This window comes from Trichosurus vulpecula, chromosome 3 (genome assembly GCF_011100635.1).
Source record: "Trichosurus vulpecula isolate mTriVul1 chromosome 3, mTriVul1.pri, whole genome shotgun sequence".
NCBI lineage: Eukaryota > Metazoa > Chordata > Mammalia > Diprotodontia > Phalangeridae > Trichosurus > Trichosurus vulpecula.
Genome location: NC_050575.1, coordinates 134,846,412 through 134,861,333, shown reverse-complemented (window position 1 = coordinate 134,861,333; position 14,922 = coordinate 134,846,412). Strand labels below are relative to the sequence as shown.

The window sequence follows — 14,922 nt, the reverse complement described above, 5'->3', positions numbered from 1 at the left end:
ATCTGCTCGCCAAGACATAGACAGGAATTATGTGAACACAATTATTAATTGAATCAGGTTTGATTGGGCAAAGCTTGTAAGTGAAAAATGTATTATGGCCTTTGAAAGAAAAAATGCCTGCGTGCATCATCTGATGGTGACCAAATAGCATTGGAGTCATGAGGGTAAAATTTACAATAGTTGCAAACAGGATTGGCATATGGCTTTTATTTTTGTAATGAGAGTCAATTAAAAATATTTTAAGGCTTTTTGTTCACGAAGATTGAAATCCTCTACATGCTACACAAGTTGTGAGCCTCTAGAGTTGATTATCTATCATTATTCTAGGGCACAGAAATGGAGTACCAAGTAACTACCACAAGTACTTTCTTCCCTTTCACACAATATAATTGAATTCTTAAAATTCAGAGTGCTCTGGGTGATTCTTCATGAAATGTCTTCTTTATAGAACATCAAGACCGCAAGCACACTACTCAGCTAGAAAGTCACAGGGATACAACTTAGTGTACTAACTTTCTGTAATAGGCTTTTGGTAGGATATGAAGTAACGATAGAGTTGAGTTTTCTTGGAAGTTCTTGTGTACAAATAATAACTCCTTCAGTCTTGTTTAACATAAAAAAAATCTGAGGACCTCACAATAGCTGCTTGAAGATGTCACCCTTGAGCAGATAGGAATGGATATGTGGAAACAGCATAATCCCTAAAAGTAAGTAATAAATAATTGAGTAATTACAATATACCTTTTTTCTTTCAGGAAACATAGTAGTGGTGAACGAGAGACTGCCACACTACCATCACCACCTCTTCTTTCCACAGTGGATGACCTTAATCAGGTATGAACTGGGACAGTTCCCTCTCACTTATGCAGTAGCAGTCACTGTTTTATGAGGATGGGATGGACAAGAATCTGAATGTAGAATGTAGATTTAAGTACTGGGATGTCTCTAAATATATAAAAATACCTATTAAACATATTCATAGGTAGTATTTATATATGGTCAATTATGTTGCCAGCCCAGAAATTATAGCTTCTTGCTCCGATCAGACATAATGAAAAGTGAAACTTGGTTATACGCAAGTTGTACAAACTTTAGAAATTATATTTAAAAGAAAACGTGTGTTTCAACATAAGCATTTAAACCACAGTTTTCTTTTTTTTCTTTAATCAGTCAAGAAGAATTTATTAAACTCCTACTGTATACCAGGTATTGTGCTAGGAAATGGGAAGTATAAACAGAAATTAAATAGTCCCTAATCGTAGGAATTTACATTCTAACAGGGAAGATAGGATGCACACATAGAAGTAGAAATACACAATATATACCAAGTAATGGAGGTGGGGAAGGAAGAATTGGTTCTAGAAGTAAAGATGATCAGGAAAAGCTTAATAGAGAAGATGATTCTTGAGAGAACTTGGAAGGAAACTAAGGATTCTTAAAGGTGGAAGGAGGTATGGAATGAATGCATTCTAGGCATGTGGGGCAGCTGAAAGGTGAAATGTTTGCGGAACAGTTGGAAGGCCATTTTGACTGTACTGTGGTGGGTGTGAAAGGGAGTAGTGTATAACAAGCAGGAGTAAATAAGGTTGAGTTAAGAACTTTAAATGCCAATCAAGAGTTTATATTTTTTTCCTACATCTAATAAGGGGCCTGATGTTTGTCAAGTGTGGGAGTGACGTGATCAGAACTGTGCTCTAGACAATACGCTTTGGCAGGAGTGTGGAAGATGAACTGGAGAGGAGAGAGACCTGAGGCAGGGAGACCAATTAGGAGTTATTGTAATAGGTAATGGAAGGCAACTAGATGGCACAGTGGGTAACAGCACCTACTTCCCAGGGTTGTTGTGAGGATCAAATGAGATAAATATTATAAAGTGCTTAGCACAGTGCCTGGCACATGGTGAGCGCTGTATGTTATTGTTATATTAGCTGTCAGGCCAGGCAAGATTCTAAGAGCCTAAACTAGAGTGGTGGCCATGTGAGAAGGGTGAATGGAACAGGTACAAGAGACAAAGAAGAGGAAGAATAGACAGGATTTGGCAAACTGAGTGATGTGTGGAATGAGAGATTGAGTCAGTTAGGATGACTCTGAGGTTGAGAACCTGAGTGAATGAAAAGATTCACAGAAATTGATTTACATGATCTGAATAGAAATGGAAAAGTTCAGAAGAGGGCTGTGTGTGAGAGGAGAGAGAAAAAGCTTTGTTTTGGATGTGTTGAGTTTATGGTACTTTCGGAAAATCCAATAAGCAATAGGACCGGATATATAGATCTAGGAATCATTTGCTTAAATATAAATGAACCATGGGACTACATGACACTGAAAGAGAGTGTTGAGAACGAAAATGAACGAATGTATGTCTATTATTTCTGTCTTGCCATTTTATATTTTTCTAAAATATACAACAATAATAGCTAATATTACTTGAAATTTTGGAAGGCATTTGCCAGATTTGACGTGATAATGTGATCATTCTAGTCCATTTGTTAAGCTATCACAATATTTTGGAGATGCCTCATTAAGAAATAGAAAGAAGTAAGAAACAGGAAAAACATGATTCATCTGGATAAGAGAAAAGACTTGCATCAGGAAGAGTAAGATAAAGAGGGGTGACATGGGTGCTATTATTATTTTTTTAATGTGCTTGATTTACATAGCCAGGACCAAACATTTCCAAGTTGGTGATAAGTCTATTGGGCATTGCGAAGGAAGAAAACATGTGCAGCCACATTCTTGTTTTGCACTTGGCAAGTTACAGTCAGCGAGACACTTTAGAATTTCCCTTGTTTCTACTGTACAAAATGGCATCCAAATCCTAGCATAAGTAGCTGTCACTGATGATAGCCAGAAGAAGGTAATGGTTCTTGAAATTCCTTCCCTCCCCACTCCTATTTCCCCAAATGCTGTTAAGAGAGTCTTGTTTTGGAATTGAAAGGATGCTGGGGTTCTGAGGTTCTGAGACATGTAAGCATGTAAATAGGTGAAGTTTGAGTGGTTTAAAAAAAAAAAGGTCCTCCAGAGAACAATTCAAGGAATGAATTCTGTTGGGCCTTAACTAACTTTCCCCTCAATTGACAGTTTCCCTTCTTGGAAAAATTTATTCTGAAAACCAAAATTTTAATTTGCTTTTTTTTTGGCAGGATAATAAAACCAAAACGTGGCCTCCAAAGGCCCCCTGGCAGCATCCTTCACCTCTAACCAACACACTGCCTAGTCAGAGCCCGTCTTTGTATCATATTACCAATCCTGTCAGCCAGTGGAATGACACAATGCAAATATTACAATCACCAGTTTGGTCTACAGCTGGTGACTGTGCTCCATCAACAGGGATTTCCTCTACATTTGCCTATGGGCAGCAAGCCCAGGCCCAGGCGCAGGCACAGCAGGCAGCAGCCCAGCACAAACCCATGAACAAGGGCTTTAAGTCTTTTCCAGTGAAGCAAGAGCGCAGACCATCCTACCTACATCAGTACTAATGGCTTCATACATCGGAAGGAAACTGGTTGTCTCATCAGCAGTGACGGGTGGCTGTGAATGGGCCTTCACAGTTCTATGACAAGATAAAGCTATTTTGTGGACATTCTGTTTGATTAAACATGGCATTATGTCTGGTTACTTCTACAAAGGAAGATCCCATTGAAATTGACATACACATGCTCTCCTGTTGAGCAAATGAGGCCACTATTTTTGTTAGGCACACAAAGCAGTTCAGACTGTAACATAGAAGAGCTTTTAAAATGTGTATATGACCTTTACTTTCTAGACCTTTTTTAAAAAATATTGCTAAAAAAATACTACCATACCAAACACTATTTTATAGCTATTTTTTCATATAGATTTATAGTTAAAACATCTCTTGCCTAAAATGCATTTAATATTTTAAAATAACAAATGAAGTGGTCAGAGTTTCGCTCAACATTGTCCTTATTTAAGTTTATATATAAAATGAGCAAATGATAAAACCTTTATACGCTAAGGTGAGCAATTGGGCCCTGTGGGTTTTCTATGGGAGTGACAGCCAGCAGCTTTTCAGAGTATACCCCTGGAAGCTGGTAGTTGCAACTCTGTTTGCAAAGCATTGTCAGTCTGAAGGTTGCAGTATTGCCCTACTGTAAGCATAGATCAACAAGGACCTCTAAATGAGGATCACAAATGGCAGTAGCTTATCTACCCAAGGTAGGCATGTTTTCACTTGGTAAGAGGGGAAGTTGATCTTGATTCACAATTGGATACTTCTCCATTTGGCCAAAGGCCTTGTCACCTTTGTCTTCCTTTGATGTGATGAAGTATAGCAGTTAAAAGACAACTTCACTATTTTCAGACACTGTATTTACAATGACATTTGTGAGCTGGCTCAGAAAAAAAACAAATTGAAATTTGGGAAGGAATTAGTTGAAGACAGTGCTGCTTTCAAAGTAAGGAAAAAAGAGAACTCAGTTCAGTTAATATGTGCCATTAAATAGATATAACCTGTGGAATTAGAAATATTTTCCAACCAAAGTGGATTTAGAAGAGTTGAATGGTGCTTACATTGAGAAACAATGATAAATATATGTATAGTTACCCATTGTACATTAATTGAGGTTACAGAAGATTCTTTATATAAAGCTTATTTAAATTTTCATATTTCATTTTTGAAAGAGTCTAACTGATTAAAATCCACAATATTTTCTGGTATGAAAGTTTTGACAGTATTAATCTTATTTTTATATTTTCTTAAATCATTATACCATTCTAATATGTGTTAACTACCAGTAAGTGGGATATTAATTTTAACGCCACATAAACTTTTTTCAGCAAAAATAGTAATAGCACATTTATGTTCTCATTTTTATAGACATAAATGAATCTTATATTTAAAGATACCAAAAAAAGGATATACAAAACACTAATATAGAGAGATTCAGGGTGTCTCAGCCCAACCTCCACCTTTTCTGTTGTATGATGCTGGGTCAAATTTTTAGCCCCAGAATGTGATTTTGTGTGTTGTTCGAAGATGCCAATGTTGCCTGTATTTATGATATTGTCACCATGTTTTCTGAAAATTCACACTCACCATGTTTACAGAGAATTGTTTGCTGTACATAGACTTTTTACAGGAATGTGCTTCGCACTGTCATTGTGTGGCTTTTGTCTGTGTAAATTGTCAGTGTCCGCATTCGTTTTACTTTGGATGTCCTCCTGCTGCAATTGTTAGACTGTTTTGCTTGACAGATGGTGTTTGGTTTCCTAAAGTAACATGTCCACAGTGCCCTGAATCCAAAGTTCTATTACACTGAAATACTATGATTCATCAATGTCTGCCCAAAGGTCTCACTGCTGGATGGGTAGTTCTTTCTGCTCTGACATATTGCTCAGCACAGGTGCCATCCCTGTCTTCCTTTGTCCAATTTGTTTGTGTTTTGAATTAAGGCATTTTCTACCTGGAGTCAGAGTGAGCTGTGGAGACTGTGAGGTGAAACCATTGGTGTGTCTCTGCATGGGTGCTATGTCCCTGGAGTCTGAGTGAGCTGTGCAGGCTGTGTGAGGTGAAGCTGTTTGTGTGTGTCTCCGCATCGGTGCTATGTCCCCAGCTCCCAGTCCTTCTGAGCCCTGGTGCTTCCAGGTGTGTTTGTGGCAGACACCAAACCTGCCACAAAGGGGCTTGTCATCCACTGCTGAGTACAAAGGCTCGGTGCTTTCTAATGTTAAGTTAACTTGCCCTTACTGCAGTGCTTCATGTGAATCGTTCAGTGCTTCTGAACTGGAACTGTATATTTTGTATTTTACTTCTAATGCTCCTGTAAGTAAAATAACTATTTGCTTTATTAAAGATATACATTTAATAATATGCTGTAGCTTACTTTATCGCGAACTCTGACTCTCCGACTAGCAAGCCTTATGTTTGTTTATTTGTTCTTTGCTTTGAAAGTCAAGTCCAGTCTTTTAACTTGCCATTATATGAATTTTTACTCTAAAATCAAACCTTGCTCTTCAGATGACTGTTTTAAAGTATACTAAACAAAAATTTACTTATGGACCAAAATCAGAAGCTTAATATGAACTACAGGCAGCTCTCTTCATCTCAGCAAGAACCCTGGTAAAGAGACTTCCTTAGCAGCCTTGCAGGGCATATGAAGTCCACGATCTCACCATGCTGTGCATTTTGTTGAGGAAGGGAAGGAGATCAGAATTCTCCAGAACCAGTCCCATTACATGCTCAGGTCATTGACTATATCTTCCTTAGATCGCTTTTTCCTTCCTTCTGACTTCTAAATGTCTGGTCAGATGGCAAGTTCTCATAATCTGAGAATCCCCGAGAAAATTGGGGGTATTTATGCCTTTGATTCTATTATTCCACCTTTCTATCTAGTGCCTCCTCCCCCACAGTGAGAAACCTGCCTGCTTTATGCATAGAATTCTAAGAAATAAAATTTCCTGTATAGCTAGAACAACTCTGGGGGTTGCTGTCCTGAGAAACAAAGCAATGAATTCCACAAGGTGAATTATATATTCCATAGTGTTATGTTTTCAGCAACAGTTTTTGCCTTAATTTAAAGGTGGGAAGTAATAAGGTGTGAAAACGGGTCCATGGTACAGGGGAAATGATACTGGCTTTGGAGACAAAAGAAATGGATTTTATAGTGTCCCAGTTCTTTGAAGAAGCATTTGTATGACTTTGCCATTTAACTTCTCTGAGCCTCAGTTTCTTCACCTATAAAATGATGGGTTGGGCTACATGTTCTTTAAGTTCCTTCCCAACTTTAATTTTTCTAATTCTAATACTATAAGCAGTAAACATAACACTAAAAGTTTCTAAGGAAACTTAATATTTGGAAAGGAAAATCAAAGAGTTTGGATATCAGAAGGAGATTCCTAAGGGCCGTCCCAGAATGCAGTAAGTTACTCTGTAAAGTAAGTGAATTCCCCTTTGTTGGAAAATTCCCAGCAGAGGTCAGATGTTGTAGATAGAGTCCTTAAAGCTCATTCAGCTCTAAGTACTTAGCACAGTGCCTGCACATAGTAGATGCCTACTAAAAGTTTATTGACTGGTTTATTGATAAGAACTCTGGATCTCTGATCCATGAAGATTTGGACCATCAGGGTTTGGGGATGAACTAAAATACTTCTATCTAACATGGTAGTATTATAACAGAATACTGGAAGTTTAATTTGCTAATTCTTTTTTCCATTCATATTCCTAAAATAACACAGCATAGGAGATAGAGAGCTGACCTCAGATTCAGGAAGACCTAGGTTAAGGTCCTTCCTCTGACATACTTTGTGATCCTTTACAAGTTACTCAACCTCCTAGAAAATTCTTTTAAGACCGTAAGTTACAGAGCAGTTAATTTGCATCTCAACTGTGAAGGGAGTTTCCTCCTTGGATGCTCTCTATATCAACGTAACCACAGGTTCAGTTTAAAAAAAAGTCCTCTCCTAACTCACTTTGAGAACTTGGTCAAATACAGGCCTCAATTTTCCTATGTGGGGACAGCTAAGTGGCGCCATGGATACAGCGCCAGACCTAAAGTGAGGAACACTCATCCGACAGAGTTCAAATCTGGCCTTAGACACTTAGCAGATGGGTGACTCTTGGCAAGTCACTTAAACCTGTTTGTCTCAATTTCCTCATCTGTAAAATGAGCTGGAGAAGGAAATGACAAACCATTCTAGTATCTTTGCCAAGAAAACTCCAAATGGGGTCATGAAGAGTCAGGCACAACTAAAACATGACCGAACAGCTTTCCTATCTGATAAAATTCTGAAGTTGGTCTTGATTCCTAGGATTCCTTCCATCTCTGAGTTTGTGACTATTTAATTTGTATTTTCACAAGTCTCAGTTTTAATGATAGTTCATATGAAGAAATGCTACTTCCAGTTCTACTCAGTGATTTTTAAACCTCACTCCTTGTACCTTACAGTCACTGAAGACAGGTGTCACACAAGTAGTATGGCAACACATTAGTTAATGGCTGCGTTTTATTATAATGCTGTTCCTATCACTTCTGCCTTCCCCTCCTCCCCTGCCTCTGCCACCACCTGTGACTTGTGCCAGATATAAAAACTACAATGTACTGTTACTTAATTTTCGTGTGCTTTGACAGAACATAAATAATCCATCAAGGTAGCCAAATGTTTTTATCTTCATTAGAGATTTGCATTCAAATACCTAACGTTTTTATTGAATACAGCAGAAGCTACGATTGAGAAAAAAGGAAAAATCTCTATAATTGCTCCAGATGATATTAAAGGCCTTAACCTGCTCTGCACTCACCGGAATGCAGGGCAGGGGCAGAAATCAAATCATATGTCCTGGGCCTTTGACACCAGAAAGATTGTGCAGGTCACTAGAGCAAGGCATATGATAAATCTCCCATATTTTATATTTTTCAGTACCAGCGATTGATAGCTACTTAGTTGGGTTCTGTTTTGTTTAAATAATTCCAGAATGTCAAGAGTTGGAAAGAACCTTAGATGTCAATCTAAACCTTTTGCAAATTATGGAAACTCATCTGCAACAGTCCTAAATATTCGTTATCCAGCCTCCACCAGCAGTGGAGACTCACTACCTATAAAGGCAGCATTTCTGGAACACTAACTGGGAAGATGTTCCTCTCTATATTTGTCTCTATGGAGATGATGCCCAAATCCATATATTCCATCTTAAGCTCTCCTGAGCTATGGCCCTGTATCACCAGCTGTCATCTGAGAATTTCAAACTCCACATGTCCAAAACAGTTTATTTTCCCCCCTACCCCCAACCTGTCCCTTCTACGAAATCCTATGTTTCTATTAAGTGCCTCAACATCCAATCATCCAGGCTTTGTCCAGGATATTGGAGTCGTCTTTGACTTTTCCCTCTCCTTCACCCTCTATATACAATCGGTTGCTAAATCTTCTCGGTTCTACCTCTACAGCATCTTTCAAATTAGTTCCCTTCTCATAGAACCCACTCATGGGTTCACTACCTGAGTTGAGGCTTTTATCTCTGATCTGGACAATGCAATGGTTGTCTAATTATTTTCTCAGATACGGTTTCCACTCCAATCTATTTTCTACATAGCTTTCAAAATAATCCTAAAGCACAGGTCTGATCATGTCACTTCCTTATTCAGGAATACTTAGTGGCTCCCTATTGCCTACAGGATAAAAGCTTGAAATTTAAAGCCTTTATGGTTTATTTCCAACCTGCTTTTCTGTATGGATTGCACGTTGGTTTTCTTCACTCACACTATTTCAGCCAAACTGGCCTGCTTATTGTGCCCTGAATTCATTCTTTCATCTTCCATCTCCTTGTCTGGAATACATACCCTCATTTTCACTTTTTAGAATCTTTAGCTTCCTTTAAGGCTCAGTTCAAGTGCTTCCAGGTGGAGCCTTTCCTCATCCCTCACTAGTTCAGGAGTTCTTAACCTAGGCTTTTCTTAACCTAGAAATTGAATTTGTTTTTTAATTAATAACATAATTGATTTTCTTTTGTAATCTTATGTATTTTATGCATGTAAAAGCATTCTGATCAGGAGTCCAGGCTTTCACAGAAAGGGGTCTATCACAGAAGAAATGTTAAGAACCCCTGCCCTAATTAGTGTTCTTAACTATCCTCAAATTTTTCTATATTTACTCATTTGTAGAAATGTATCTCTCTATAGGAAGCAGATTCCTTGGAGACAGTGATATTTTTCATTTTGTTGTGGAATCCCCAGCGCCTAACACAGTGGCTTGCCCATATACTAGGTGCTTGGTAAATGCTGATTGAATTGAGTGTTATTAATCCCAAATATTTCATTGTAACTTTCCATATTTATCTTAGTTCTGCCTTCTGAGACTGCACAGATAAGTCTACCCCCTCCCCATGTGATAACCTTTTAAATATTTGAAGATAGTGATCATGCCCCTGTTCTCTTGTTTTCCCTTCTACAGGCTAAATTTTACCAATAGCTTCAATTGATTCTTGCCTTACAGAGTTTCAAGCCTTCTCATCATCCTGGTCACCCTCCTCTCGACCCACACACTAACTTGAAAATGTGCTTCCTAGAATGTCATGTCCCAAACTGAATGCAATACTCTTCAGAGTACGACCAGGGTAGGACTCTCACCTCCAGTGCTTTGGACGTTATACTTCTGTTCATGCAATATAAAAGACATTTTTTTGGCTGCCATATCACACTGTTGACATACTGAGCTTGAAATGAACTAAAATTTCTGGTTTTTTAAATTTGAACTGCTTTCTTGCCATGTGTGCTCCATATGATTCTTATGTAATTATCTTGCCTAAATACAAATTTTTAATTTGTCTTTATCAAATTTCAGTTTACCATCCAACTGCCAGAATCTCTTAAAATCCTAGTTCTATCATCCAATGTGTTCATTGCTCCTCCTATCTCTCATCCTCCAATTTGGTAAACGTGCCATCAATGCCTTATTCAAGTCATTGTTAAAAATGTAGAGGAAAGTAGAACCAAGAACAATATCCTGCAGCACACTATGAGAGGCTTCTTTCAAGGTTGAAACCAACCATTAATCATCTTTTTTTTTGGTCAGATCATTCAATTAGTCTTTAATGTACCTAGTCACCCTATCATCTATTTCACATCTCTATTTTTTCTATGACAAAATTGTAAGAGATTTTGTTAAATTTTATATTTTATATTTATACAAAATAAATGTTTTATTTATAATATATAAAATATATATTTACATTAAAATTTGTATTTTATATAAATTTTTGTTAAAATTCCTTCTAGGAATGTAGATAATACCACGTCTTTTTAATCATCACCTCTTCACTTTCTAAGTGTTAAGGAACCATTGATTGCTTACAAAGCATTCTTAACTATTCACTAAAGAAGCTCTCCTACTTTAGAGAAGTTATACTCTCTTAAGTAGCACTTTATCCAGTTATCCTTGAATCCTTACCCTGTGTCTGCTTGAAAGCAATAAAGTTGTTTATATTTTCTTTTTAAAAGCTTTACTAAAACCTTTCATTTTTTATACTGAAGTAAGGGAAAAAAAGTTAAGCAAAACCTACCAACACTGTAAATGTGTTGTTCATTTGTTCCAGTCGTGTCTGACTTTCCATGACCCCATTTGGGGTTTTCTTGGCAAAGATACTGGAGTGGTTTGTCACTTCCTTCTCCAGCTCATGTGACAGATGAGAAAAAGTAAGGCAAGCAAGATTTAGTGATCATCACCAAGTAAGTATCTGGGGCCAGATTTGAACTCAGAAAGATGAATCATCCTGACTTCAGGCCCACTATTCTATTCACTCTACCAACTAGCTGCCATTTCCTTCTCCAGCTCATTTTACAGATGAGGAAACTGAGACAAACAGGGTTAAGTGACTTGTCCAGGGTCACATAGCTATTAAGTGTCTGAGGTCAGATTTGAACTCAGGAAGGTGCATCTTCCTGACTCCATGCCCAGCACTCCCATCTACTGCACCACCTAGCTGCCAAAAATGTTATGACTCTTGTAGTTCAGTCATTTCAGACTCTTGGTTACCCCATTTGGGGTTTTCTTGGTAAAGATACTAGAGTGGTTTGCCACTTTCTTCTCCAGCTCATTTTATAGATAAAGAAACTGAGGCAAAGAGTTAAATGACTTGCCCAGGGTGATACGGTAAGTATCTGAGGCCAGATTTGTACTCAGAAGATGTCTTCCGAACTCGACCTAGCGCTCTATTGACTGTGCCATCTAGCTGCCCAAAATATAAATGCACCTAACAGTATGTATAGCACCCCTTCTTACATTATCTACCAGAAAGAGGGGTGTTTATAAAAGGACTTATCCTTAGAAATAGCTCAAGCTTCATAAATTTACATTTCTCTCCCTCTATTGATGCAAATTAAAGGTTTAAGTATACTACCCATGTTTGGGATTTTTATTTTTCAAGGGACGGTTGGACTTTAAGGAATTAAGAGCTCAGTACTGTCACCCATTCATAGGCTATGAGTGAATAACTAAAGCATTTATTAAGTACTTACTGTGGGCAACACACTGTGCTAACCTCTGGGAATACAAATAGAAAAGTGCGACAGTCCCTGCTGTCAGGGAGCTCACATTCTAATGGAGGAGATGGTACATCTGGGAGATTTCAGCTGCAAGTCACATGGAAAGGTCCAATGGTCCTTAGAGTATAGGACCAAACCCGATTTTCATGCTTCTTTAATGTGCTTTCCATGGACAAAAACATAGCTCCTAATGATGAACTATTTGACAGCCAAGGACTTTGGTGGTAAGACCTTTCCTCACTGTGTCTTCAGTGGCTGTGGTTATAGCGCCTGCAGGAATAGTTGCCAGGCTGCCTATTTTGCATAAAGGCAAAAAAGATTCTCCAAAACAACTTCCTCTACTGGATTTACGGACATCTTTTGGTGTAGTAGTGAACATATACAAGGGTATGTGAAAGTGGCATTGAATGTGTACACAGACATGTTGGGAGCAGAGGCACAAATGTTTCAATGATGGAAATTCTTAGGGTTATTTTCCCCATTTATACCATTGTAGGCATGTGTCTGTTTATGAGATCTTCATGTTTTTGAAAGAAAAAAAGAGAAGGGCTGAGCTAAGGCTGGAGGTTATAAATGGGAATTGCTGTACAAATTCCCTCTCCAGGGGTGATCTCCACTGTGGTTTGGTTTAGTTAGTTCAGCCTCAGCATAAAGACTCTTTATCTTTGCCTCCCCATGGTTCTCAGCACACAAACCTGCAGTAGTGTTCAATAAATGCTTCTTGAGTGACTGAATAAAGTGCTGAATAAAGTCCAATGCTGACCCTATGCTCTTCCATCCTTCCTTTTCAGGATGTAGGCTGGACTGGCGGAGTCCAGGGAATGGGTTTGGAGAAAAGCCTAATCATAAAAGGGTCTATCCTCAAAGCTGTCCCACTCAGTCCTTATTCCCAAATGCCATACTTTAGTTTCAACCACATTCTCCCTCCCTCATTAATTTGTCCTCTACCTTTTGCCCCAACTCCCAAAATGGCCTCAAAAAAAAAACCTTGCCCTTCTCTTTACCACCTTACCCTTACCCTTCCTCTTATTTATAGAATATGTGCTAGTTTGGACTGGTCCCTGAACCAGGAGGAAGTCTGGGAGCTCCCAGCTCTTTCTCAAGTACAAAGATATCCTTCTTGATAGTACTTCGGCCCAAATTTCTGACCCCTTTCTCATAATATCTTTTGACTGCTGTGGACCTCCTGCCACATATCTGACTGACCATCAGGCATCCAACCATTTAGCCATGCCCTGGTACAATGCACAGAGACCTGGACTTGCAGTCAGGAAATCCAGATACTTACTAGCTGTGTGACCTTGGGTAAAATACAAACTTCCAGGACTTTAGTTTTCTCATCTTTAAAATTAGGGGTTTGTTCTCAATCTCTTTGGTCCTTTTCATCTTTATAATCTTACGATCTTCCTCTTGATTCTCTGGTGGGTACCATGGTTCCCACCTTTCAGAGTCTGGCCAGTGTCTATTCCTGTCCCTTATGTGTCACTTCAACCCTACTTGTCCCACTTCCAAATTCCTTAAGACTTAAGACTGCTTGTTTTTTTCTCCATGTGTGTACCCCAGACTTACAGTGATATAATGAGGCCAAAGACCAAAGCTTCTATCTAAAGAATCCTTTTTTAAAAAAATTATTAGCAAATAATTTTAATTAAATTTAATATTTTAGTTTTCCCAATTACATGTAAAAACCATTTTTAACATTTGGGTTTTTTTTTAAATTTTGAGTTCTACATTCTCCCTCCCTCCCTCCCCTCTCCCCTCCTTGAGAAGGCAAGCAATTTGATAAAAGTTATACATGTGCAGTCATGCAAAATATTTCCATATTAATCATGTTGCAAGGGAGAAAAAACAAAAAATGAGAAAAATGAAGTTAAAAAAGTATTCTTTAATTCTGCAGACCCATTTACGGCATTCCTTAATGATTCTGATTATAGTTTTCTTATGATCATAGTGTTTTGTTTGTTTAACTGTAAACTTGTTACCAAAGTCCTGAAATGTGTGGTCTTGTCTCAAAGGAATGATTATGTTGTTCAGCATCCATCAGTTCATTGTATGCATCCCCTGGCAAGTGAGAACTGATTGGAAGACTCCCCTGCTGATCAGGTATTCCTTATGTCGTTACCTGGACCACATCATCTTGTTACATTGTTTGGCACCAAAGGACTAGCTTCTGGTCCATCACTCAAAAAGCATTTATTAAACACCTTCTATGTGCCAGGCACTGCACGAAGAACTGGGGATGCAAAGAAAGGCAAAAGACAAGTCTGTCAAGAAGCTTACAGTCTAATGGTGGAGACAACATGTGAACAACTACGTACAGACAAGAATGAGAGAGAGAGAGAGAGAGAGAGAGAGAGAGAAAGAGAGAGAGAGAGAGAGAGAGAGAGAGAGAGAGGGAAGATGGATTAGAGATAAGGGGCATCAGGAAAGACTTCTCATAGAAGATGGGATTGTAGCTGGGACTTGAAGGAAACCAGGAGGTGAAGATGAGGAGGAAGAGCATTCTAGGCATGGAGGACAACCAGTGAAAATACATGGAGTCATGAGATGGGAGTGTCTTGTCCGAGGAACCCCAAGGAGGTCAATGTCACTGGATCAATGATTACGTGGGAAGGGTAAGATGGAAGAAGACTGGAAAGGTAGGAGGGGGCTAAGTTAGAAAGGACTTTGAACACCAGAGGATTTTATTATTGATCCTGGAGTTAATAGGGAGCCACTGCAGTTCATTTATTGAGTAGATGGGGGGAAGTGGAGCCAGTCAGCCACCCAGGCTGAAAAACTCAGCATGCCTTTGACTTCCTTCTCCCTCAACATCCACAATCAATCATCAGGTCCCTGCTCCTTAGTCTTATATTCAAGATTCTCCACACTCTGACCCCAGTCTACCTTTCCAGTGCTACTCCCCTGACCCCTTTCTGCTTCAGCCAGG

General features: G+C 38.7%; 1 protein-coding gene across 2 annotated transcripts in view; it reads left to right on the top strand.

The window, feature by feature from the left end:
• Window positions 1-5,830, top strand: part of GARRE1 (granule associated Rac and RHOG effector 1) — a 119,279-nt gene extending 113,449 nt beyond the window's left edge. For both annotated transcript variants that reach the window (XM_036750547.1, XM_036750546.1), the window contains 2 exons: window positions 756-834; window positions 3,141-5,830. In XM_036750547.1, coding sequence (XP_036606442.1) covers window positions 756-834; window positions 3,141-3,476 — 415 coding nt within the window. In that variant the 3' untranslated portion in view covers window positions 3,477-5,830. The remainder of the gene's footprint in view (window positions 1-755; window positions 835-3,140) is intronic.
• Window positions 5,831-14,922: the final 9,092 nt, after the last annotated feature.